Source organism: Sparus aurata, chromosome 4 (genome assembly GCF_900880675.1).
Source record: "Sparus aurata chromosome 4, fSpaAur1.1, whole genome shotgun sequence".
Classification (NCBI taxonomy): domain Eukaryota; kingdom Metazoa; phylum Chordata; class Actinopteri; order Spariformes; family Sparidae; genus Sparus; species Sparus aurata.
In genome coordinates this window covers 40,786,736-40,812,641 of record NC_044190.1, presented here as the reverse complement: position 1 = coordinate 40,812,641, position 25,906 = coordinate 40,786,736, and the positions used below count along the sequence as shown (strand labels likewise).

The following is a 25,906-nucleotide window of genomic DNA, read 5'->3' as shown; positions in this document are numbered from 1 at the left end:
CTGTCCCCACAGTGCAGCCTGTCCCCACAGTGCAGCCTGTCCCCACAGTGCAACATGTCCCCACAGTGCAACATGTCCCACAGTGCAGCATGTCCCCACAGTGCAGCCTGTCCTTAACGTGCAACATGTCCCCACAGTGCAGCCTGTCCTTAAAGTGCAGCCTGTCCTTAAAGTGCAGCCTGTCCTTAAAGTGCAACATGTCCCCACAGTGCAGCCTGTCCTTAACGTGCAACATGTCCTCAAAGTGCAGCCTGTCCCCACAGTGCAACATGTCCCCACAGTGCAGCCTGTCCTTAAAGTGCAGCCTGTCCTTAAAGTGCAACATGTCCCCACAGTGCAGCCTGTCCCCACAGTGCAGCCTGTCCTTAAAGTGCAGCCTGTCCTTAAAGTGCAACATGTCCCCACAGTGCAGCATGTCCCCACAGTGCAACATGTCCCCACAGTGCAACATGTCCCCACAGTGCAACATGTCCCCACAGTGCAGCCTGTCCTTAAAGTGCAACATGTCCCCACAGTGCAACATGTCCTTAAAGTGCAGCCTGTCCTTAAAGTGCAACATGTCCCCACAGTGCAGCCTGTCCCCACAGTGCAGCCTGTCCCCACAGTGCAGCATGTCCCCACAGTGCAGCATGTCCCCACAGTGCAACATGTCCCCACAGTGCAGCCTGTCCTTAATGTGCAGCCTGTCCCCACAGTGCAGCCTGTCCTTAAAGTGCAACATGTCCCCACAGTGCAGCCTGTCCTTAACGTGCAGCCTGTCCTTAACGTGCAGCATGTCCCCGCAGTGCAGCCTGTCCCCACAGTGCAGCCTGTCCTTAACGTGCAGCATGTCCCCGCAGTGCAGCCTGTCCTTAACGTGCAGCCTGTCCCCACAGTGCAGCCTGTCCTTAACGTGCAGCCTGTCCCCACAGTGCAGCCTGTCCTTAACGTGCAGCCTGTCCCCACAGTGCAGCCTGTCCTTAACGTGCAACATGTCCCCACAGTGCAGCCTGTCCTTAACGTGCAACATGTCCTCACAGTGCAGCCTGTCCTTAATGTGCAGCCTGTCCCCACAGTGCAACATGTCCCCACAGTGCAGCCTGTCCCCACAGTGCAGCCTGTCCTTAACGTGCAGCCTGTCCCCACAGTGCAGCCTGTCCCCACAGTGCAGCCTGTCCCCACAGTGCAGCCTGTCCTTAACGTGCAGCCTGTCCCCACAGTGCAGCCTGTCCCACAGTGCAGCCTGTCCCCACAGTGCAGCCTGTCCTTAACGTGCAGCCTGTCCCCACAGTGCAGCCTGTCCCCACAGTGCAGCCTGTCCTTAACGTGCAGCCTGTCCTTAACGTGCAGCCTGTCCTTAATGTGCAGCCTGTCCCCGCAGTGCAGCCTGTCCCCACAGTGCAGCCTGTCCCCACAGTGCAACATGTCCTCACAGTGCAGCCTGTCCTTAATGTGCAGCCTGTCCCCACAGTGCAGCCTGTCCCCACAGTGCAGCCTGTCCTTAACGTGCAACATGTCCCCACAGTGCAGCCTGTCCTTAACGTGCAACATGTCCTCACAGTGCAGCCTGTCCTTAACGTGCAACATGTCCCCACAGTGCAGCCTGTCCTTAACGTGCAACATGTCCTCACAGTGCAGCCTGTCCTTAATGTGCAGCCTGTCCTTAAAGTGCAACATGTCCCCACAGTGCAGCCTGTCCTTAATGTGCAGCCTGTCCCCACAGTGCAACATGTCCCCACAGTGCAGCCTGTCCCCACAGTGCAGCCTGTCCTTAACGTGCAGCCTGTCCCCACAGTGCAGCCTGTCCCCACAGTGCAGCCTGTCCCCACAGTGCAGCCTGTCCTTAACGTGCAGCCTGTCCCCACAGTGCAGCCTGTCCCCACAGTGCAGCCTGTCCCCACAGTGCAGCCTGTCCTTAACGTGCAGCCTGTCCCCACAGTGCAGCCTGTCCCCACAGTGCAGCCTGTCCTTAACGTGCAGCCTGTCCTTAACGTGCAGCCTGTCCTTAACGTGCAGCCTGTCCTTAATGTGCAGCCTGTCCCCACAGTGCAACATGTCCCCACAGTGCAGCCTGTCCCCACAGTGCAGCCTGTCCTTAACGTGCAGCCTGTCCCCGCAGTGCAGCCTGTCCCCACAGTGCAGCCTGTCCCCACAGTGCAACATGTCCTCACAGTGCAGCCTGTCCTTAATGTGCAGCCTGTCCCCACAGTGCAGCATGTTCCAACAGTGCAGCCTGTTCCCACAGTGCAGCCTGTCCCCGCAGTGCAGCCTGTCCCCGCAGTGCAGCATGTTCCAACAGTGCAGCATGTTCCAACAGTGCAGCCTGTCCCCGCAGTGCAGCCTGTCCCCGCAGTGCAGCATGTTCCAACAGTGCAGCCTGTCCCCGCAGTGCAGCATGTTCCAACAGTGCAGCCTGTCCCCGCAGTGCAGCCTGTCCCCGCAGTGCAGCATGTTCCAACAGTGCAGCCTGTCCCCACAGTGCAGCCTGTCCCCGCAGTGCAGCATGTTCCAACAGTGCAGCCTGTCCCCACAGTGCAGCCTGTCCTCAGACGTGCTGCACCTTTAATCTCCTCTGTTCACTCCGGTTATCAGATGTTTCTGTGACAGCTTAATATATAACATAATATTCTAACATTATAAAATTGTAATATTATAATATTATCACACTCACAGCTGGACTGAGTGTTTCTGTTCTGACTGCTCTCACACTCACATGACTGAAACAACTGGACTCAGATTCAACTGAATGGACAGAGCCTCTGTGTGTGTGTGTGTGTGTGTGTGCCTGTGTTTGGGAGAGTAACCACATTAAGTAGCAGCATGTAGCATGTTATTGTCCTGCAGCAGTGAGTCACCAGCAGCTTAGTGTGTGTGTGTGTGTGTGTGTGTGTGTGTGTGTGTGTGTGTGTGTGTGGCTCTGCTCTGTGTCTTTAAAGGAGCAGTCTGCTGTTTTCTACCATAAATCAGATTTCCTTCACGTCCCTGCTCAATTTAGAGATCAGTCGAGCTTTGCGTCAGTTATCACTCGGCAGTCGGATCAATCGGGCCGTCACGATTTACTGACTGGAATGTCACTGTCCTCTCCTCAGAAGAACTGATGCATCATGGGACATGAAGAGTGTTTGATCTGAAGTTCATAAAGAAAAGATCAACAGACTTCAGTCTGAACTGAGACGTCAGACTTCATGATAACATGTTCGTCCTTCACTCTGACTTTGTGTTTGTGTTCGGTACCGCGGTCCGAATGTCTCCTGTGTATGTGCCACTAAATGACTACATGATACACACACTGAGCTTCAGTGTGCAGACTTTTAACATATTCCCATCTCCAGGGTTCAGCAGCTGCTGTCATCTCTCTGGACCTGTGACCGAACCAGAGCCGGCCCTCCCACCACCGCGAGTCACCTGTGCTTGACATTTATTGACATAAATGTCACACTATAATGTTACATTATAAATTGTGTTAATACAGCAGCAGATTATGAACTGTCCCCATGGGGACGTGCATAAGGACCCACCCACCTTATTTGTACCAAAGTGGGTGCAGATGGGGGTCTGAGGTACAGATCGATCTTTATTGTCATTGTACAACAAAATTGAGATGCAACTCCTTCTTAGTGCAAATTATAGATAAAAACATAAAAACATTAATACTAGGATAAAAATAGATAAATAAATAAAACATAAATACCAAACATACACCTCACACACACCATGTCATACCCATTATTCCAGTCGGGGGTCCTCCCCAAGAAAATTCTGAATTTGGTGGATGTGATTCAGTCACTTATTTATTTATTCAATTTGTAGTAAAATATTTCATTTTCTAATTTATTGGGCTCCTGGTGGCCCCAAGCAGCTGCTTATCTAGCGTACGCCTTGGGCCGGCCCTGGACCGAACCTTTGGGTTGAGTAACAGAACTCTGGCGAACATAAAGATTCTCAGAACTTCTCTGGTTCCAGTTCCTCCACCAATCATCTGATGTCATCTTTTGATTCAGTCTGACAACTAAATATAATCATTTATAATCAGTTTATCAATCAGCCACAACTCTGACTTACTCTGGTTCTACTTCAAGTGGGCCAGACCAGAATCAGACAGTCTGTCAAGTCTGAGTTCGTCTAACAGTTTGAAATCAATCAAATGTGATTCTAAACCTCCAGTTACTTTAAGTTCCAGTAACTGGTCCATTCTGAGTACTGGTCCACACACACACACACACACACACACAGTGGACTTACAGATCTTGGCCACGCTGGCCACCAGTAGCCAGATGGCGATGATGTATGGAGTCTGGACGTAGCTCCACTCCCACTGGACCACCCGGAACCCGCCGCCGTGGTGCTGATGCTCTCCGCCCTCCTCCTCCTCTGCGGGGCCGGCCGTCTCCTCCGCCGCGGACCGGGCCAAGGCGACACCGGGAGCCCCGTACTCCTCCCGGGGCTGCGGGAGGAGGAGGAGCGGCGGGGCGGAGGCAGAGGCGGAGACCGCCGGAGAGAAGCCGAGCCCGGGACCCCGCAGCGGCGGAGCGGCCGACCCGTACGGGCCGGCGGCGGCGGCGGCGGCCGTCAGCAGCAGCAGCGTCACACCGAGAGGCAGCATCTTCCTCCAGAGCTCAGCGGGCTGACATCCCGCCCGGACCTTATATACACACCGAGACACCGAGAGGACACGGAGCAGCTGGCTACACACACACACACACACACACACACACACACACACACACACACACACACTCAGTCACACACACACACACACCCAGGCTCCGGTGAGGAGGAGGAGGAGGAGACATGTGACCCGCCCCGTCAGTCCCCTTAAAGAGACGGACACACCTCAGAACCACATCAGTGACGTCGCAGCACAGCTGGCTGATCAGTGACGTCACATTACTGTCATCAGCAGGTTTTCAGGTGAAGCGTCATTAACGCACGTGCTCTACACCTGCAGAGGAATATTAAAGGAACAGTTCACCTAATGATCCAGCCTGTCTCCCCTCTGACCGATCAATACTCCATCACCTGATCTATAACTGATCAAACATCACCTGAGTCTGAAGAACAGATTCATTTATATCAAATCAATGTTTCTTGTATTAATTAAAACTATTTTCTTTATTTCAGCTGTGATGTTTGATTACTGATGGTTACTGATGGTTATTGACGGTTGTTGATGGTCACTGATCACTGTTAACTTCCTGTTCCTGTGGCTGATGTCTCGGCCTCCTGTATGGATGGATCCCTGAACGGGTACCCCAGGTTCTGGCCCGGGGCCTCAGGGGTCCGAGGGCCCCTCAGTCGGCCATGACACCAGACGACTCTTACACAACATAAATGAACCAGGATCCTGTTGTTCTTTATTACAAAACTTTATTAATTATATCAGGAACACATTCAATCTTCCATGTTGTCGTTCTGTCAGCTGTTCAGTGATTCTCACACACACACACACACACACACACACACACACACACACACACAGGCTGGTGGTGTTGAACAGGTTTTATGATTCTCTGACGTGTGGTTTTAAATTTAAGTTGAATTTTGTGACATGAAACATTTAAAAACTTTTCAAACTCTTTAAGGACTTTGAAGGACTTCTCTGTGCAGGTCAGTCATCAGAGCTCAGAAGACGGATACAACTCAACATATGAGCTGTGAAGAAGTTTCATCTCAAATCTTCTACAAAAAGTAAATAAATGAAACAGCGGCAGGTCAGGAGACACAGATACATCTCAGAGATGAAGATGTTCTTTGTGTTTCCTTCAGCTGCAGTCGAGAACAAGAAACATCAGTCTGACAGTAAATGTGAGAACAAGTTTTCTCTTTGACCACATGTTAATATTAATAAACAGAATTCAGTTCAGACGGAGAATCAGAATCATTTCATGTTTCCAAAAGGTTTGCAGCTGTTAGCATTCACAGCTGTTTGCGCTCACAGCTGTTAGCATTCACAGCTGTTAGCGCTCACAGCTGTTAGCGCTCACAGCTGTTTGCGCTCACAGCTGTTTGCGCTCACAGCTGTTAGCGCTCACAGCTGTTTGCGCTCACAGCTGTTTGCGCTCACAGCTGTTAGCACTGACAGCTGTAGCATTCACAGCTGTTAGCATTCACAGCTGTAGCACTCACAGCTGTTAGCATTGACAGCTGTAGCATTCACAGCTGTTAGCATTGACAGCTGTTTGCACTCACAGCTGTTAGCACTGACAGCTGTTAGCACTCACAGCTGTTAGCATTAACAGCTGTTAGCATTGACAGCTGTTACCATTGACAGCTGTTTGTGTCAGACGTTAAAGAGCAACAAGAACAAGTTCAATGTTTCACACCAACACCCACGTCAATGATTCTCCTCCTGCAGGAAACACAAAGACTTCTGAGAAAAACTCTGACGATCTGTTCTTTGTGTCGTCGGCCGAAGTCCGTCAGCTGGTCTGAGTTCAGTCTGTGATCGATCGATCGATCAGTCTCTGCTCACACCTCGTCTCCTGTCTTGTTGTTGAGGCCCAGAGCCTGAACCACGTCCAGACTGAGACCACTCTTCAGAGTCCTCCTCACTGCAGCACAGACAGACAGACAGACAGTATATGAGCAGGTTGTAGCATCAGTCTGATATCGTTCACATCACTTTCAGAGAGATCTGATGTGTGTGTGTGTGTGTGTGTGTGTGTGTGTGTGTGCTTCATACACACATTAACTGAAGCTGCAGATGATTCAACATGTCTGCTCTCTGCACACGTTGCTGCATCATGACTCTACTGTACAGAGACACGAGGACTCTGAACTGTGAGGTTTTCTGATGTATAACATAGTAACACCTGTTCCAGGTGAGTGCAGGTGTCACAGGTGTCGCAGGTGTCACAGGTGTCACAGGTGTCGCAGGTGTCACAGGTGTCACAGGTGTGCAGAGTGTGATTGGATCAGTGAGCTTCAGACGCTGTGACCTTGATATTCATCTCTGAGAGGATTTATACAGGAAGTGACAACAGAGATATGAAGCTGCAGAGATACGGAGCTGTTGTGGACACAGAGCTGCTGTTTGGACTCAACACACAGAGTGTGAACCAGACTGATCCTGCTGACACTCTGAGGACCTGGTCTTCGACAGAACCGACCCAGAAACAAAAAGGGGGGCCCAGGTTGGACCTGAACCCCGGGCCGCTGCAGCCTCTACCAGCCGCAGTACAAACTGAACTCAGTGACTCAGTATTAAATACTCTTTGAGTACTCACAGGACTTCCTGTTTAGTCGGGACCGTTTGCGGGTCTTGGGGCTGGACGGTCTGTCTGAGGGATTCTGGGTAACGGACTTGACCAGCCGGTCCATGATCTCGTCTGTGGCGTCGTCCTGGGAGCTCGCCCCGTCTTCTTTAGCGACAGACATCAGAGACGGACTCACTCTGCCGAAACCTGAGGGCCAGAAACAGAACCAGAGCCACAGTCAGAGCCTGGACCAGGACCAGGACCGGCACACAGGGTTCTGCATCACAGAGGACTTCACTACAACAGCTTTGCTATTTCACTGCGTCTCACCTAAACAGAAACGCTTGGTGTTGTGTGAGGTTATCATTATACTTTTAATATTTTCAGAGATTACTGATCAGAGATTATTGATCAGACTGATGGAGGTGAACTGAGCGTGCTCAGACTGATCGGTCTTACTGCGGACAGCTCTGGAGCGTCTCAGGCCTCTCTGGTCAGCTGTCAGGCTGTTGTTGGTGCTGATCAGCAGGTTCTTCATGTTCTCATGCTCCTCCTCCTGACCTGGCCCCGCCTCTGCTGCCATGGAGACAGGGGAGGGGCTATCCTGCTGGGGCACCGCCCCCGAAAACTTCTCTGTCTGTAAGGAGGACAAGAAGAAGAAAAGGTCTTCAGATGAGGAAGAGGAGAAGGAGGAGGAGGAGAGGAGGAGGAGGAGAAGGAGGAGAAGGAGGAGAAGGAGGAGAAGGAGGAGGAGCAGCAGTGTTACCTCGGTGATCATCTTGCCTCTGGTCTTGGTTCTCTCTCTGTGAGCGGCCCGTTTGCGTTTGATGCTCAGAACTCGCTCTCTGGTAGTTCGATACTCGAGAGAAAACTCACTGATGATCCGACAGAAACTGGTCACCTTAATGTCCCGAACAGAGGAGGACGGCTGACCCAGGAACAGGAGGAAGGAGTGGAACCTGAGGAGGAGGAGGGAGGAGGAGAAGAGGTTCATCATTCTGGTCAGTATGCAGGCACAGTGTTTGTGTCTGGAGTTGGGTGTGTATGTTGTATATGTGTGTGTGTGTGTGTGTGTGTGTGTTGTATATGTGTGTGTGTATGTTGTATATGTGTGTGTGTGTGTGTGTACCTGTTGATGACCCTGCGGTGCACCACCTTCAGGATGATGATTCTGTGTGTACAGTCCTTCAGGAACTCCGTCATCTTGTTCTTCAGCAGCGCTTTGGTCTCGTGTTTGGCCACCACCTTCAGGTTGTCCCATGATGCTTTGCAGCGTCTCTCCAGCTGGACCAGGTTCTCCGACAGCAGCTCAAAGTCCACCTGGAAACAGAACACACTCACCTGGTCACCACCTGCCTCCACCTCCACACAGCTACAACACAGTAGAATAAATAGAGTTTTACTTTGGCGGAGCGGGTGATGGCGGGGATCTCTGAGTAGATATCCGAGGATTCTGGGTAATTTTCCACCACCAGGCTGCAGGTGTGATGGAGCAGGGACTGACGGTGAACTGTGTCCTTCACCTCCACCACCTTCTCCAGGTAACCCAGCTCAAAGCCTTTAGCCTACACACACACACACACACACACACACAGTGTATAATCTCTACTGTGTGTTTGAGGCAACAGCAGCAGATAAGAACAGCTGAGCTGCTTCAGGACAGAACATGATATCTGATCAGACGACAGTAAACTCAGATCTTTGTCTCTTCACACTGATTCAGTTCAGAGATCAATAAAATCTGAAGCATCCAGGCTTCCGTAGCTCCATCACAGAGAGGCAGGTCCACAAATAATGACCTCACCATGTTTATATTATAGTTAAAGGTGCAATATGTAAGAATTTGAGGCCCTTTTCACTCATAGACTCACATTTACAACACCTTTGTTTGTTCACACTGAACCGAGTAGCGCCGGCATGAAACCGCTCCAGTGTGTCGTTTCATACAGCGCGCAGCCGCAGCAGAACCAACAGAGGCGTGATGGTAAACATCACCTCCCTGTCACACAGACCAGTTCACAGAGAGATCGTGGCTTTAAAACATTCCAAAATGACCTCAAATAATCAGAATGTGCAAAAACAACAGTGATGATGTCATGTCAATGAAATATATATATGCTAGCATGCTAACCAGCTAGCCCAAGCCCGTCCTCATAACACGACAGGAGGCTGTGGTCCAACAGTGAAGCTCAGGCAGAGTCTAACTAGCTAACGGCAGCTACAGTTAGCAGCAGTTAGCAGCAGTTAGCAGCAGTTAGCAGCAGTTAGCGGTTCCTCTGGTGACATGCTGTGACATGTTTGTTTGGCGTGTGAAACCCTCAGGTGGACACTTCTTACATATTGCACCTTTAAACTACGCGTGACTTTCATCAGTGATCATCAGGTGAGTCAGTGTGCGTCCTCACGTTGGAGCTGTTGAGGAAGTTCCCGATGGCGAGCAGCGTGGCCAGGGTCCTCCTGAACGTCTGATTGGAGGCCAGCTGCTCCATGCCCAGCTTCAGGTCAAACAGCGGCTCTGCGATCTCCTGCAGGGGGCGACAGAGTCTCAGTCCACATCCTGGTTCTACAGGTCCTCACCAGGTCAGCTGGTACAGTCAGGTCTCTCACAGTGTGTGTGTGTGTGTGTGTGTGTGTGTGTGTGTGTTACCTTCTCCAGGGCCTCGTAGTTGAGTTTGAAGGCCCAGAGCTGCAGGCGGGGGGTCAGGGCACTGATGGAGGCCAGGCTGAACAGGAACTGCTCCGCCGTGCCCAGAGGAACGTCAGGATTGGCCAGCTGAGCCTCCTGGATCTTCTGCTTCTCCTCCTCAGTGGGGGTCATGGTCAGGATCTTCTGCTCAGCACAAAGGGGGTCAGCTCAGTCCAGGTCAGATCTACTCTAACTACATCTGTACTGGTCTACTTAAAGGAGCACTCTGTAGTTTTAGAGAAGAAATTCAAACTAAGGATTTAAATATTTACTAAATTAATGAGGTAATAACATTACATCAGTGAATGAACAAGCTGTTCTCAGAGGACAACAAGGTCCCACTGTCTGAAGCTGGACAGGTGGCAGGGTCCGCCACTCCTTTCAGGTCAGCTTCTTCTTTCAGTTTATTCAGTCATGAAGAGTATTTTTTTGGCCCTTTGGCTTTATTGATAGTACAGCTGAAGACTGAGAGCGAGGGGGAGTGACACGCAGCAAAGGGACCCGGGCCGGGAGTCCAACCCGGGTCCGCTGCAGTGAGGACACAGCCTCTGTCCAGGAGACGCTGCTCCACCCACCGAGCCAAACAGCGCCCCAGTCAGGAAGATCTTTGTCTGCTCATTAACATTTCTTCACTAAAACTAGACTGCATCCATTTTATTTTATCAAATGAAATAACTCAAAGTGAAAGTGTTCGTGACAGCAGACAGGAAGTGCTCCGTACCTCGATCCCCTCCTTGCTGATGGCGAACTCGTCAAAGTTGAGGATGGCGGTCTTGATGACGTGGACGGCCGGCAAGACGGTCATACCGATGTTGATGGCGTTGCTCCTCTTCGGGTCCAGAACCAGAATCTCAGACTTCTTAGTGTCTGGCCCTTTCTGCACACACACACACACACACACACACACACACACACACACACACACAAACAGCATGTCAGTTGAGTGTATTTCCTGCAGGATGACTCACTATCAATCCTGCTGTCACACCTGCCAAACAGAACCCAGGGCACAGCACAGAACCAAACCGAACCGAACAGAACAGAACCGAACAGAACCAACTGAACCGAACAGAACAGAACAGAACCGAACAGAACAGAACAGAACAGCACAGAACCGAACCGAACTGAACCGAACAGAACAGCTGTTGCATGTTGGATGATGACGCTGGGACACCACCAGAGGAACTGCAGCTGATTACATCATTATCTTATTTTAAATCACTTAATTCATATTTTTACATTTTCCGGTTATTTCATTATAAGTATTATTATAAGTATAAGTATATTATTATGATAATTATTATAAGTTGAACTGTTCTCTGATCTTGAGTCTTTCACTGCTCTGATAAATGTTCCTGTTGTTCTAACATTCAACTTTTTATGGTTTTACTCATCGACTGTTATCACTTTGATTCCTCACGTCAGCCTGTTGCTGTGTGTTCATGTGTTTTCATACGTCACATACGAACAAACTGATAATAATCAATAAATAAACACAGTTAATCTTTGATACTAGTGTTTTTCTCAATGTTAGATGGCTGTATTGATGGTCCAGGAGTGTGTTCAGTGTCTGCAGACTCTCTTCTGATGCTTTACAGCGAAACACTGGATTTCAACAGCAGATTCAGAACATTGATCCCAGTCGTCTCCTGATCAGCACTTTATCACTCTATCAATAAATTGGTCAGAGACAGAGTTTATCAATCCTCTCTAAGGAGATCTGGAACATGATAAACCTGTCGATCAGCTGTTGTTGTCGTCATGCTGCGACTGTTATTAATGAATCTCCTGTTTGCGTCACATTTTGGCCTCTAGGGGACGAAATATCCCCGTTCTTCTTCACTTCGTCTGAATGTTTCTGAAGAGAAAAACTGCCACGCTGTTCTCAGCACTTCCCACAATGCACCTGCTACAACAGGCCTGGTTACCTTGGCAACAGGCAGCTCCTTGGCTTTAGACTCAAACAGGTGTTCGAGTCGGGAGGTGTCCACCGCCACCTTGTCCAGAGACGCCCACACCGTCCCCCGGCCGAAGCGACACTTGTGAGGCCCGTCCGCCTGCTTCAGCTCCTTCCAGAACAACTTCACCGTCTTCTTCTTCTGCTTCTGAGAGGACGGAGGAGGAGGAGCACTGGGGGGAGGAGGAGGAGGAGGAGGTGCAGGAGGGGCTAGAGCAGCCAGAAGTGGAGGAGGAGGGGGAGGAGGAGGAGGAGGAGGAGGAGGAGAAGAACCAGCCAGGCCTGGGAGAGGAGGAGGAGGAGGAGGAGGAGGAGGGAGGCCAGAGTAGCAGGTGGGGGCAGAGGAGGAGTCATAGGTGTCCATGTCCAACACATCGATGTCCTCCTCGTCCAGCAGGTCGGAGAAGTCCAGGTCTTTGATGCGCAGGGCGGCGGCGCTCGGCTGCAGCTGCTGCCAGGCGTCGGCGGGGCCCCCGGGGCCCAGCGGGGTCATCTGGGTGGTCTCCAGGTGGCGGGCGTGGCTCTCCACGTCGATGCTGCTCTGCTGACGGAGGTGACGGTTCTGATGGTTAGACACAGATCAGGTGTCAGATTAGGAGACTGAATATTAGTGAGGCAGCAAATTCTTCACTAAACCCCTCCCCCGAACGTGATCGTCCAATCACAGTTTAGCAAGAGTAACTACTGACAGGCGGCAGACATGAAACCAAACCCAGAACTCAGCAGCTCCAGTGACAATCTGCCTCCCGTTTACTTCAGTCTGAAATCAATCTGACGATCGATCAGCTGTCAGTCACTGAATATGTGCTCGCCACAATGAAGGATGGACAGGTAGCAACAGTAACTGAGGAGGGCGGGGCTTAACACACAGTCATAATTACGGTATGAGCCTGATGATGCAGTGAAACAGTAAATCAATCTGCGTCGACACTGAAGGACTCGTGTGTTCAGACCTGCTGTTCTTCAGCTAGCCGGGCCAGCGCTGCCTGGGCGGAGCCTTCCAGCCCCTCCAGCTCCGCCCTGCGGGAGGCGCTGCTCTCGGTGGGGCAGGGGGACTCGACCGAGCGCGCCCTGAAGCTGGACAGACGCTCCAACACACGACCCCGCCCGGCCAGATCTCCACCTGAGGAGAGAGGACACAGGGAGGAGAGGTCTCACTCTGACTCTGTTTCCAGGTCCAACAGAACAGAACAGACATTTAAACATCAGCTATGGTTTATATTTCATTATCAGGTTCCTGTTCAACTACAAGTACATTAAAATGTTTTTATAAAACATCCCTTTAAGATGTTTTAATGTATTCTTTGTTGAGAGTCTGATTAGGTCCCTCACCCGGCAGGAAGCTGCCTTCTTCTTCTGTGGTGTCAGGAGCAGCAGCGGTCGGGCTCAGAGGAGCGGTGCTGGAGGTTTTGGAGTACAGCATGTCCAGCAGGAACTTCCTGTCGTTGGACAGAGTGCTGCACTGCCGCTGCACCGGAGCTGCTGCAGACAGACAGATCATTCATTATTAATCAATTCGCCCCAATCAGTTTGACACTTCTTTAAATGCATTTACAATTACATTACCCACAATGCAACTCAGTCACTGAATGACATCATTGGAGGCAGTTTATCAGATTAGCTGCAGCTTCGTCTTTATAACACTTCATTCACACCCGCAGTGACACCTGACCTCCACCAGGTGGCGCACCATACCACTAAGTTGACTCAGTAACAGTGAGGACATCACAGACAGGGAGCAGAGGATTGTGGGTAACTGTAGTCTCTTACCAGGCTCATTCTGAGAGTCTGAGAGTCCGTTTGTGTCCAAACTGCTCGATGTCGAGACTGCAGACAGAAAATGCATCAAATAGTTGCACTGTTCCTTTAAGTTTACTGAGAATAACTGAATGATAAACAACTAAATCTTGATCAGCGTTATATTTGTACTTTACATCTTTCCCTCCTCTCACAGATTATTCTGCTCATGAACAAGTGATGGTTTTATTCCCTCACCTGACGGCTCCTCAGCGGGGACACTGCTGCCCTCCTCTGCAGGCTGCAGGCTCGGGGTTATGACATCATCAGACGAGGACAGCCTGCTCTGGCTGAGGTGTTTACTTCTTCTCTTCTTCTCCCACTGAGTGGCTGCCAGGCTGCGCAGGAAGGTGTCTCTGCAGGGGGCGGGACAGGAAACCAGGTGAGACGGAGACAACATGGACATTTTATGGATTAAACACCACTTTCACAAGAAGTTTAATAATCACAACATATCCCAGTGTAATCCTGAACATGTTATAACTGATGACATTCTCTCCTCATCACATCTCATGTTGAGACTGGAACCAGCAGTGAACGTGTCTCCGGTTTGTTTGAGCAGTCGTCTGCTCAGCAAAGCAGGAAACTTTAGACTTTAGGTTTATGTGTTCAGTCGGAACCAATGAGCCTCGGACAGGAAGTCCGACAGTACAGCGGGACGGACCAGCGTGTTGTTGGTTTCAGTCTGAACATGAGATTTGTTGAGTGACATCATGTGAAACAGAAACATTAAAATCACTTCAATCAAAACACAGATGGATTCTCCTTCACTGCAAACAAACTGCAGCCAGATTAACACCAGAGATTAGACTCCGCCCACCAGAACCAAACAGCGCACCAGAACCAAACAGTGCACCAGAGCCACCAGCGCCACACACACACACACACACACACACACACACAGCCAGTAAAGTCACAGTAACTATACTACAGTAACTGTACTACAGTACTACAGTAACTGTACCACAGTAACTGTACCACAGCAACTGTACTACAGCACCACAGTAACTGTACTACAGCACCACAGTAACTGTACTACAGCACCACAGTAACTGTACCACAGTAACTGTACCACAGTAACTGTACTACTGTACCACAGTAACTGTACTACGGCACCACAGTAACTGTACCACAGTAACTGTACCACAGCAACTGTACTACAGCACCACAGTAACTGTACTACAGCACCACAGTAACTGTACTACAGCACCACAGTAACTGTAGCCACAGTAACTGTACCACAGTTAACTGTACTACGACGCACCCACAGTACTACAACTGTACCACAGTAACTTGTACCACAGTAACTGTACCACAGTACTGTACTACTGTACCACAGCAACTGTACTACAACACCACAGTAACTGTACTACAGCACCACAGTAACTGTACCACAGTAAACGTACCACAGTAAACGTACTACTGACCACCTAACTGTACTACAGCACCACACGTAACTTACATACAAGCACACACAGTAACTGTACCACCAGTAACTGTACTAACCACAGTAACTGTACTACTGTACCACAGTAACTGTACTACAGCCTGTACCACAGTAACTGTACCACAGTCAATGTAATCTGTACAACCACAGTAACTGACCACAGTACTGTACCACAGTAACTGTACTACTGTACCACAGTAACTGTACTACAGCACCACAGTAACTGTACCACAGTAACTGTACCACAGCAACTGTACTACAGCACCACAGTAACTGTACCACAGTAACTGTACCACAGTAACTGTACCACAGTAACTGTACTACTGTACCACAGTAACTGTACTACAGCACCACAGTAACTGTACCACAGTAACTGTACCACAGTAACTGTACGGCGGCACCACAGTAACTGTACTACAGTACCACAGTAACTGTACTACAGTAACTGTACTACGGCACCACAGTAACTGTACCACAGCAACTGTACTACAGCACCACAGTAACTGTACCACAGTAACTGTACTACAGTAACTGTACTACTGTACCACAGTAACTGTACTACAGCACCACAGTAACTGTACTACAGTACCACAGTAACTGTACCACAGCACCACAGTAACTGTACTACAGTACCACAGTAACTGTACTACAGCACCACAGCAACTGTACCACAGTAACTGTACTACAGTAATTGTACTACAGCACCACAGTAACTGTACCACAGTAACTGTACTACAGTACTACAGTAACTGTACCACAGTAACTGTACTACAGTAACTGTACTTCAGCACCACAGCAACTGTACCACAGTAACTGTACTACAGTACTACAGTAACTGTACCACAGTAACTGTACTACAGTAACTGTACTTCAGCACCACAGCAACTGTACCACAGTAACTGTACTACAGCACCACAGTAACTGTACTACAGTACTACAGTAACTGTACTACAGCACCACAGTAACTGTACCACAGTAACTGTACTACAGTACTACAGTAACTGTACCACAGTAACTGTACTACGGCACCACAGTAACTGTACTACAGTAACTGTACTACGGCACCACAGTAACTGTACCACAGCAACTGTACTACAGCACCACAGCAACTGTACCACAGTAACTGTACTACTGTACCACAGTAACAGTACCACAGTAACTGTACTACAGCACCACAGTAACTGTACCACAGTAACTGTACTACTGTACCACAGTAACTGTACTACAGCACCACAGTAACTGTACCACAGTAACTGTACCACAGTAACTGTACTACTGTACCACAGTAACTGTACTACAGCACCACAGTAACTGTACCAGTAACTGTACCACAGTAACTGTACTACAGCACCACAGTAACTGTACCACAGTAACTGTACTACAGTACTACAGTAACTGTACCACAGTAACTGTACTACAGCACCACAGTAACTGTACCACAGTACCACAGTAACTGTACCACAGTAACTGTACTACAGCACCACAGTAACTGTACCACAGTAACTGTACTACAGTAACTGTACTTCAGCACCACAGTGACTGTACCACAGTAACTGTACTACAGTACTACAGTAACTGTACCACAGTAACTGTACTACAGCACCACAGCAACTGTACCATAGTAACTGTACTACAGTAACTGTACTTCAGCACCACAGCAACTGTACCACAGTAACTGTACTACAGTAACTGTACTACAGCAGCACAGTAACTGTACCACAGTAACTGTACTACAGCACCACAGTAACTGTACCACAGTAACTGTACTACAGTACTACAGTAACTGTACCACAGTAACTGTACTACAGCACCACAGTAACTGTACCACAGTAACTGTACTACAGCACCACAGTAACTGTACCACAGTAACTGTACTACAGTACTACAGTAACTGTACCACAGTAACTGTACTACAGTACTACAGTAACTGTACCACAGTACATGTACTACAGCACCACAGTAACTGTACCACAGTAACTGTATACAGCCACCACAGTAACTGTACTACAGTAACTGTACTACAGCACCACAGTAACTGTACCACAGTAACTGTACCACAGTAACTGTACTACAGCACCACAGTAACTGTACCACAGTAACTGTACTACAGTAACTGTACTACAGCACCACAGTAACTGTACCACAGTAACTGTACTACAGTAACTGTACTACAGTAACTGTACTACAGTACCACAATAACTGTACTACAGTACCACAGTAACTGTACCACAGTAACTGTACTACAGCACCACAGTAATTGTACCACAGTAACTGTACTACAGTACTACAGTAACTGTACTACAGCACCACAGTAACTGTACTACAGCACCACAGTAACTGTACCACAGTAACTGTACTACAGTACCACAGTAACTGTACTACAGTAACTGTACCACAGTAACTGTACTACAGCACCACAGTAACTGTACTTCAGTACTACAGTAACTGTACTTCAGTACTACAGTAACTGTACTACAGTACCACAGTAACTGTACTTCAGTACTACAGTAACTGTACTACAGCACCACAGTAACTGTACTTCAGTACTACAGTAACTGTACTTCAGTACTACAGTAACTGTACTTCAGTACTACAGTAACTGTACTACAGTAACTGTACTACAGCACCACAGTAACTGTACCACAGTACCACAGTAACTGTACCACAGTACCACAGTAACTGTACTTCAGTACTACAGTAACTGTACCACAGTAACTGTACTACAGCACCACAGTAACTGTACCACAGTAACTGTACCACAGTAACTGTACTTCAGTACTACAGTAACTGTACCACAGTAACTGTACTACAGCACCACAGTAACTGTACCACAGTAACTGTACTACAGCACCACAGTAACTGTACCACAGTAACTGTACTTCAGTACTACAGTAACTGTACCACAGTAACTGTACTACAGTACTACAGTAACTGTACCACAGTAACTGTACTACAGCACCACAGTAACTGTACCACAGTAACTGTACTACAGCACCACAGTAACTGTACTACAGTAACTGTACTACAGCACCACAGTAACTGTACCACAGTACCACAGTAACTGTACCACAGTAACTTTACTACAGCACCACAGTAACTGTACTACAGCACCACAGTAACTGTACTACAGTAACTGTACTACAGCACCACAGTAACTGTACCACAGTAACTGTACTACAGTAACTGTACTACAGTAACTGTACTACAGTACCACAATAACTGTACTACAGTACCACAGTAACTGTACCACAGTAACTGTACTACAGCACCACAGTAATTGTACCACAGTAACTGTACTACAGTACTACAGTAACTGTACTACAGCACCACAGTAACTGTACTACAGCACCACAGTAACTGTACCACAGTAACTGTACTACAGTACCACAGTAACTGTACTACAGTAACTGTACCACAGTAACTGTACTACAGCACCACAGTAACTGTACTTCAGTACTACAGTAACTGTACTTCAGTACTACAGTAACTGTACTACAGTACCACAGTAACTGTACTTCAGTACTACAGTAACTGTACTACAGCACCACAGTAACTGTACTTCAGTACTACAGTAACTGTACTTCAGTACTACAGTAACTGTACTACAGCACCACAGTAACTGTACTTCAGTACTACAGTAACTTAACTACAGTACCACAGTAACTGTACTACAGTAACTGTACCACAGTAACTGTACTACAGTAACTGTACTACAGTACCACAGTAACTGTACTACAGTAACTGTACTACAGCACCACAGTAACTGTACTACAGTACCACAGTAACTGTACCACAGTAACTGTACTACAGTACCACAGTAACTGTACTACAGTAACTGTACTACAGCACCACAGTAACTGTACTACAGTACCACAGTAACTGTACCACAGTAACTGTACTACAGTACCACAGTAACTGTACTACAGCACCACAGTAACTGTACCACAGTAACTGTTCCACAGTAACTGTACCACAGTAACTGTACTACAGTACTACAGTAACTGTACTACAGCACCACAGTAACTGTACCACAGTAACTGTACCACAGTACCACAGTAACTGTACTACAGTAACTGTACTACAGCACCACAGTAACTGTACTACAGTACCACAGTAACTGTACCACAGTAACTGTACTACAGTACCACAGTAACTTTACTACAGTACCACAGTAACTGTACTACAGCACCACAGTAACTTCACTACAGTACCACAGTAACTGTACCACAGTAACTGTACTACAGTACTACAGTAACTGTACCACAGTAACTGTACTACAGCACCACAGTAACTGTACTACAGTAACTGTACCACAGTAACTGTACTACAGCACCACAGTAACTGTACCACAGTAACTGTACTACAGTACTACAGTAACTGTACTTCAGTACGACAGTAACTTTACTACAGTACCACAGTAACTGTACTACAGTACGACAGTAACTTTACTACAGCACCACAGTAACTGTACTACAGTACTACAGTAACTGTACCACAGTAACTGTACCACAGTAACTGTACTACAGCACCACAGTAACTGTACCACAGTAACTTTACTATAGTACCACAGTAACTGTACTACAGCACCACAGTAACTGTACCACAGTAACTTTACTACAGTACCACAGTAACTGTACTACAGTACGACAGTAACTGTACTACAGCACCACAGTAACTGTACCACAGTAACTGTACTACAGTACTACAGTAACTGTACTTCAGTACGACAGTAACTTTACTACAGCACCACAGTAACTGTACTACAGTAACTGTACCACAGTAACTGTACTACAGTAACTTTACTACAGTACCACAGTAACTGTACTACAGTACGACAGTAACTGTACTACAGCACCACAGTAACTGTACTACAGTAACTGTACCACAGTAACTGTACCACAGTAACTTTACTACAGTACCACAGTAACTGTACTACAGTACGACAGTAACTGTACTACAGCACCACAGTAACTGTACCACAGTAACTGTACTACAGTACTACAGTAACTGTACTTCAGTACGACAGTAACTGTACTACAGCACCACAGTAACTGTACCACAGTAACTTTACTACAGTACCACAGTAACTGTACTACAGCACCACAGTAACTGTACCACAGTAACTTTACTACAGTACCACAGTAACTGTACTACAGTACGACAGTAACTGTACTACAGCACCACAGTAACTGTACCACAGTAACTTTACTACAGTACCACAGTAACTGTACCACAGTAACTTTACTACAGTACCACAGTAACTGTACTACAGTACGACAGTAACTGTACTACAGCACCACAGTAACTGTACCACAGTAACTTTACTACAGTACCACAGTAACTGTACTACAGTACGACAGTAACTGTACTACAGCACCACAGTAACTTTACTACAGTACCACAGTAACTGTACTACAGTACGACAGTAACTGTACTACAGCACCACAGTAACTGTACCACAGTAACTGTACTACAGTACTACAGTAACTGTACCACAGTAACTGTACTACAGCACCACAGTAACTGTACTACAGTACCACAGTAACTGTACTACAGTACGACAGTAACTGTACTACAGCACCACAGTAACTGTACCACAGTAACTTTACTACAGTACCACAGTAACTGTACTACAGTACCACAGTAACTGTACCACAGTAACTTTACTACAGTACCACAGTAACTATACTACAGTACGACAGTAACTGTACTACAGCACCACAGTAACTGTACCACAGTAACTTTACTACAGTACCACAGTAACTGTACCACAGTAACTGTACTACAGCACCACAGTAACTGTACCACAGTAACTTTACTACAGTACCACAGTAACTGTACTACAGTACGACAGTAACTGTACTACAGCACCACAGTAACTGTACCACAGTAACTTTACTACAGTACCACAGTAACTGTACTACAGTACCACAGTAACTGTACCACAGTAACTTTACTACAGTACCACAGTAACTGTACTACAGTACGACAGTAACTGTACTACAGTAACTGTACTACAGTAACTGTACCACAGTAACTGTACTACAGCACCACAGTAACTGTACTACAGTACCACAGTAACTGTACTACAGTACGACAGTAACTGTACTACAGCACCACAGTAACTGTACCACAGTAACTTTACTACAGTACCACAGTAACTGTACCACAGTAACTTTACTACAGTACCACAGTAACTGTACTACAGTACCACAGTAACTGTACCACAGTAACTTTACTACAGTACCACAGTAACTATACTACAGTACGACAGTAACTGTACTACAGCACCACAGTAACTGTACCACAGTAACTTTACTACAGTACCACAGTAACTGTACCACAGTAACTGTACTACAGCACCACAGTAACTGTACCACAGTAACTTTACTACAGTACCACAGTAACTGTACTACAGTACGACAGTAACTGTACTACAGCACCACAGTAACTGTACCACAGTAACTTTACTACAGTACCACAGTAACTGTACTACAGTACCACAGTAACTGTACCACAGTAACTTTACTACAGTACCACAGTAACTGTACTACAGTACGACAGTAACTGTACTACAGTAACTGTACTACAGTAACTGTACCACAGTAACTGTACTACAGCACCACAGTAACTGTACTACAGTACCACAGTAACTGTACTACAGTACGACAGTAACTGTACTACAGCACCACAGTAACTGTACCACAGTAACTTTACTACAGTACCACAGTAACTGTACCACAGTAACTTTACTACAGTACCACAGTAACTGTACTACAGTACTACAGTAACTGTACCACAGCAGAGCTGCTGGTCTGTAATCAGATGTCTGTGTTTAGCGGCTCCAGCAGTTAAAGTTCGTCTGCAGTTTCTATTGTTCTGATCTGAACCGCAGGAGGACAATAGACCCAGACCAGGTCCAGGTCCAGGACACAGAGAGGGAGAGGAGAAAACAACAGGAGAACAGTTTTCTGTTATACTGAAGTTCAGTGGAAATCTCCCAGATCTCAGAGACGGATCACTGATCACTGATCAACAGTGGAAAAAGAGACCAGTGTTTTTCAGAGAGAGAAAGTGTTTCACTACACGTCTGAATATTACTGTTTTTCACACACACACACACACACACACACAGCGAGGTCACGGCAGAAGCAGCAGAGACCGGCTATCCTCCCTCCAGCTCCCAGCATGCAGTGGGGCTGCAGCAGTACTTACTCAAACCTCCTCAGAACCGGCTTGTCCAGGTTTACATTACAGTCATCTGAGCTGCAGGGACACAACACAGAGCTGAGCACCACGCACGCACGCACACACGCACGCACGCACACACGCACGCACTCACACACACACACACACACACACACACACACACACAAACACACACACACACACCTGAACCTGTTCTCAGAGAGGAAACAGAGCTACAGAGTTCATGGACTATCACACACACAGTTTCACAGACAGCTGATTTCCCATCATCCTCTCTGCTCACACAGCAGATGAACACATCTACACTCACGGCATTAAAAGTCCTTAAAAAGTTATTAATAAAGTTTAAGAGGAGAAGAGACATGTACTTACCAGAAGACCTCTTCAGCCTCCCCAGAGCTGGGAGAGGAAGAGAAGGGACAAGAGAGAAGAAAGACAAAACATGAGAATGAAGACAGACAGAGAGAGAGACAGAGAGAGAGAGAGAGACAGAGAGACAGACAGAGAGGGAGACAGAGAGACAGAGAGAGACAGAGAGAGAGACAGAGAGACAGAGAGACAGAGAGACAGACAGAGAGGGAGACAGAGAGACAGAGAGAGACAGAGAGAGAGACAGAGAGACAGAGAGACAGACAGAGAGGGAGACAGAGAGACAGAGAGAGACAGAGAGAGATGAGAGAGAGCGACAGCTCTTCTTCACTGTCTTCAACAGACTGTAAAACTAAAAGACAAACGGAAGAAAATTGACTGAACACGGAGACGATCAAGAAATGATGAAGAAATAATAAAGTGAAGTAGAAATAATCTGGAAATGATTCAAATGTGATCCAGAAACTATGTGAAGAAAGAGAGAAATATGATGTGAAGATAATAATGAATTATTGGAATAAGAATTATTTCAGACTGAATGATCTCAGAAACCTGAAATGATTGACAGATTATAAAACCAAAATATGATCCAGAAACTACGCAAAGATGAAAAAGACAGGATCCAGAAATAATATCCAAAGATGATCCGGAATTATAATCAAGAAAGGATCCAGAAGTAAAGCAGATGATCTGGAGATAATCTGGAGATGATCTGGAGATAATCTGTAAATGATCTGGAGATAATCTGGAGATAATCTGGAGATGATCTGGAGATGATTTCAGGACGATCACAGCAGAATGATCTCTCAGACAGAAACATGTCAGTTGTGTTAAACAGCCTGGACCCCAGTCAGACCAGCTGCAGGTCTACAGCAGCGCTTCAATAATCAATAATCAATAATCTGCAGCATCACAGGTCCCACAGCTACGTCACCATGGTAACCACACGTCCCAGTACAACCCGCTTCATCTTCACTTACTTGAAACTGGTTTTATTCTCCGTCCTGCTGCCGAGCTGCTCCGAGTTCAACTGAGACGAAGAGAGGTCCGAGGAAGACGAGCTGCAACACACGCACGCACACACACACACACACACACACACACACACACACACACACACACACACTCAAGTATGAGTGAACCAACAAGAATGAAGAGAGAGAGAGAGAGAGAGAGAGAGAGAGAGAGACTGGTTTCAAAACATCGTTTTCTGCCAGTTCATTCCTGAGTGTGTGTGTGTGTGTGTGTGTGTGTGTGTGTGTGTGTGTGTGTGTCTGTGTGTGTGTGTGTGTGTGTGTGTGTGTGTGTGTCTGTGTGTGTGTGTGTGTCTGTGTGTGTGTGTACACAGACGACATGCTGGCTTCCTCTCAGTATTATTAAATATAATGACAGTCTGCTGTTCCCTCACAGAGGAGGTCAAAGGTCAGTGCATCATGTGACCTACAACTAAATAAATAATATAGACACACACACAGACAGACAGTCAGACAGTCAGACAGACAGACAGTCAGACAGACAGACAGCCTGTAGGGGGCGCTGACAGCAGCTCTGAGGTGGGTCTCTGTACAGACCTGCCGGTGGCGGGCGGCTCCTCAGAGATGGAGCTGGTTTTGGAGAAGAGGCGAGACTTCCTGCTCAGACCGAGAGCTGACATGTGGTGACTGAGGAAAGAACGACTCCTAGTGGTCAAGACACGCCACAGCAGAGAGAGACAGAAGGGAACAGAGAGACAGACGGGAACAGAGAGGGAGACGGGAGAGACAGACGAGAACAGAGAGGGAGACGGGAGAGACAGACGGGAACAGAGAGACAGACGGGAACAGAGAGACAGACGGGAACAGAGAGACAGACGGGAACAGAGAGGGAGACGGGAACAGAGAGACAGACGGGAACAGAGAGGGAGACGGGAACAGAGAGACAGACGGGAACAGAGAGGGAGACGGGAACAGAGAGACAGACGGGAACAGAGAGGGAGACGGGAACAGAGAGACAGACGGGAACAGAGAGACAGACGGGAACAGAGAGGGAGAGAGTTGAGATCATGTCAGAGACAGTTACCATCACCAAGACACCAAAAATCAGAAACAGAACCAGAGCCAGAACCCAGAGAACATGCAGAGAGAGCTGTGATGAAGCATCAGCGTCTCAGTGAGGTCGTGAGTCAGCTGTCACCTGTGCATGTTGAATGGATGTCGTTGACTGAAATAATGAGCTGGAGCTGTGCCGCTCAGATTACTGTGCTCAGACCAAACATGAGCAGAAATGTTCTTCATGTGAGGACAAACATTCCTGCTGGTTGAACTCAGAGACGCTGTTTCCAAATAAAACACGTTCCTCAGTCGTCAGTCTAAACTTGGTAAAGCTCAGAGAGCAGCAGCTGCAGCGGGCACCGGTCCCACCGGAACACCGGGCACACACTTATAATGCTCACTTCCTCTTTTTAATGAGCCGGGTGCCAAAAACAAGATTTTCAATGACACAATGACTCAACTGTTGTTACCTGTGCAACATATTTTAGTACAGAGCTGCAGTGATGGTGTGTTCTTGTAGTTTACTGAATATAGCATCACTCTGGTTCCCTCTGTGGGATTATTGAGTTCGATATTTTAACTGAAAACACATTCAACTCACAGAGTTTGAGTCAAGGGAACAGGAAGTGCTAAAATGCTAACATGCTAACTGATCTCTGGGTTTTAGGACTCTTTCCTGCAACACAGTCAAAAGACATTCAACTTCCTGAGTTGAACCCACAGACAGTCAGAGCAGTCAGTTCATACTGGCTGTATTTTATCATCTCAGAAACAGTTCATTTCATTTCTTTGATTTAGGACAATCTTTGTGTATGTATATACATACACTATATTGCCAAAAGTATTCACTCACCCATCCAAATGATTGAAATCAGGTGTTAGCAGCTACTAGACACACAGACTGTTTCTACAAACATGTGAAAGAATGTGTCGCTCTCAGGAGCTCAGTGAATTCCAGCGTGGTTCTGTGATAGGATGCCACCTGTGACACAAGTCCAGTCGTGAAGTTTCCTCGCTCCTAAATATTCCACAGTCAGCTGTCAGTGGTATTATAACAAAGTGGAAGCGATTGGGAACGACAGCAACTCAGCCATGAAGTGGTATGCAGCGTAAACTGACGGAGCGGGTCAGCGGCTGCTGAGGCGCAGAGTGCGCAGAGGTCGCCAACTTTCTGCAGAGTCAATCACTACAGACCTCCAAACTTCATGTGGCCTTCAGATTAGCTCCAGAACAGTA

The 25,906-nt window shown here is 47.5% G+C and overlaps 2 protein-coding genes across 8 annotated transcripts in view; both read right to left on the bottom strand.

The window, feature by feature from the left end:
- Nucleotides 1-4,667, bottom strand: part of slc9a5 (solute carrier family 9 member A5) — a gene marked incomplete at its 3' end in the record, with an annotated part of 17,866 nt that extends 13,199 nt beyond the window's left edge. The window contains exon 1 of the mRNA XM_030413263.1: nucleotides 4,222-4,667. Within this exon, the coding sequence (XP_030269123.1) occupies nucleotides 4,222-4,582 (361 nt within the window). The remainder of the gene's footprint in view (nucleotides 1-4,221) is intronic.
- A 662-nt stretch (nucleotides 4,668-5,329) lies between these two features.
- fhod1 (formin homology 2 domain containing 1) overlaps nucleotides 5,330-25,906 on the bottom strand; it is a 49,765-nt gene continuing 29,188 nt past the window's right edge. The window contains exons 11-28 of one of the 7 annotated variants that reach the window (XM_030415218.1): nucleotides 24,212-24,319; nucleotides 23,621-23,701; nucleotides 22,644-22,670; nucleotides 22,278-22,328; nucleotides 13,814-13,971; nucleotides 13,589-13,645; nucleotides 13,151-13,300; nucleotides 12,772-12,941; nucleotides 11,790-12,380; nucleotides 10,583-10,738; nucleotides 9,823-10,005; nucleotides 9,581-9,700; nucleotides 8,579-8,740; nucleotides 8,305-8,495; nucleotides 7,942-8,134; nucleotides 7,635-7,812; nucleotides 7,206-7,382; nucleotides 5,330-6,530 (exon numbers count right to left, since the gene is read on the bottom strand). In XM_030415218.1, coding sequence (XP_030271078.1) covers nucleotides 6,448-6,530; nucleotides 7,206-7,382; nucleotides 7,635-7,812; nucleotides 7,942-8,134; nucleotides 8,305-8,495; nucleotides 8,579-8,740; nucleotides 9,581-9,700; nucleotides 9,823-10,005; nucleotides 10,583-10,738; nucleotides 11,790-12,380; nucleotides 12,772-12,941; nucleotides 13,151-13,300; nucleotides 13,589-13,645; nucleotides 13,814-13,971; nucleotides 22,278-22,328; nucleotides 22,644-22,670; nucleotides 23,621-23,701; nucleotides 24,212-24,319 — 2,836 coding nt within the window. In that variant the 3' untranslated portion in view covers nucleotides 5,330-6,447. The remainder of the gene's footprint in view (nucleotides 6,531-7,205; nucleotides 7,383-7,634; nucleotides 7,813-7,941; nucleotides 8,135-8,304; nucleotides 8,496-8,578; nucleotides 8,741-9,580; nucleotides 9,701-9,822; nucleotides 10,006-10,582; nucleotides 10,739-11,789; nucleotides 12,381-12,771; nucleotides 12,942-13,150; nucleotides 13,301-13,588; nucleotides 13,646-13,813; nucleotides 13,972-22,277; nucleotides 22,329-22,643; nucleotides 22,671-23,620; nucleotides 23,702-24,211; nucleotides 24,320-25,906) is intronic. The other 6 variants (XM_030415219.1, XM_030415220.1, XM_030415222.1 and 3 more) reach the window with 6 other exon arrangements.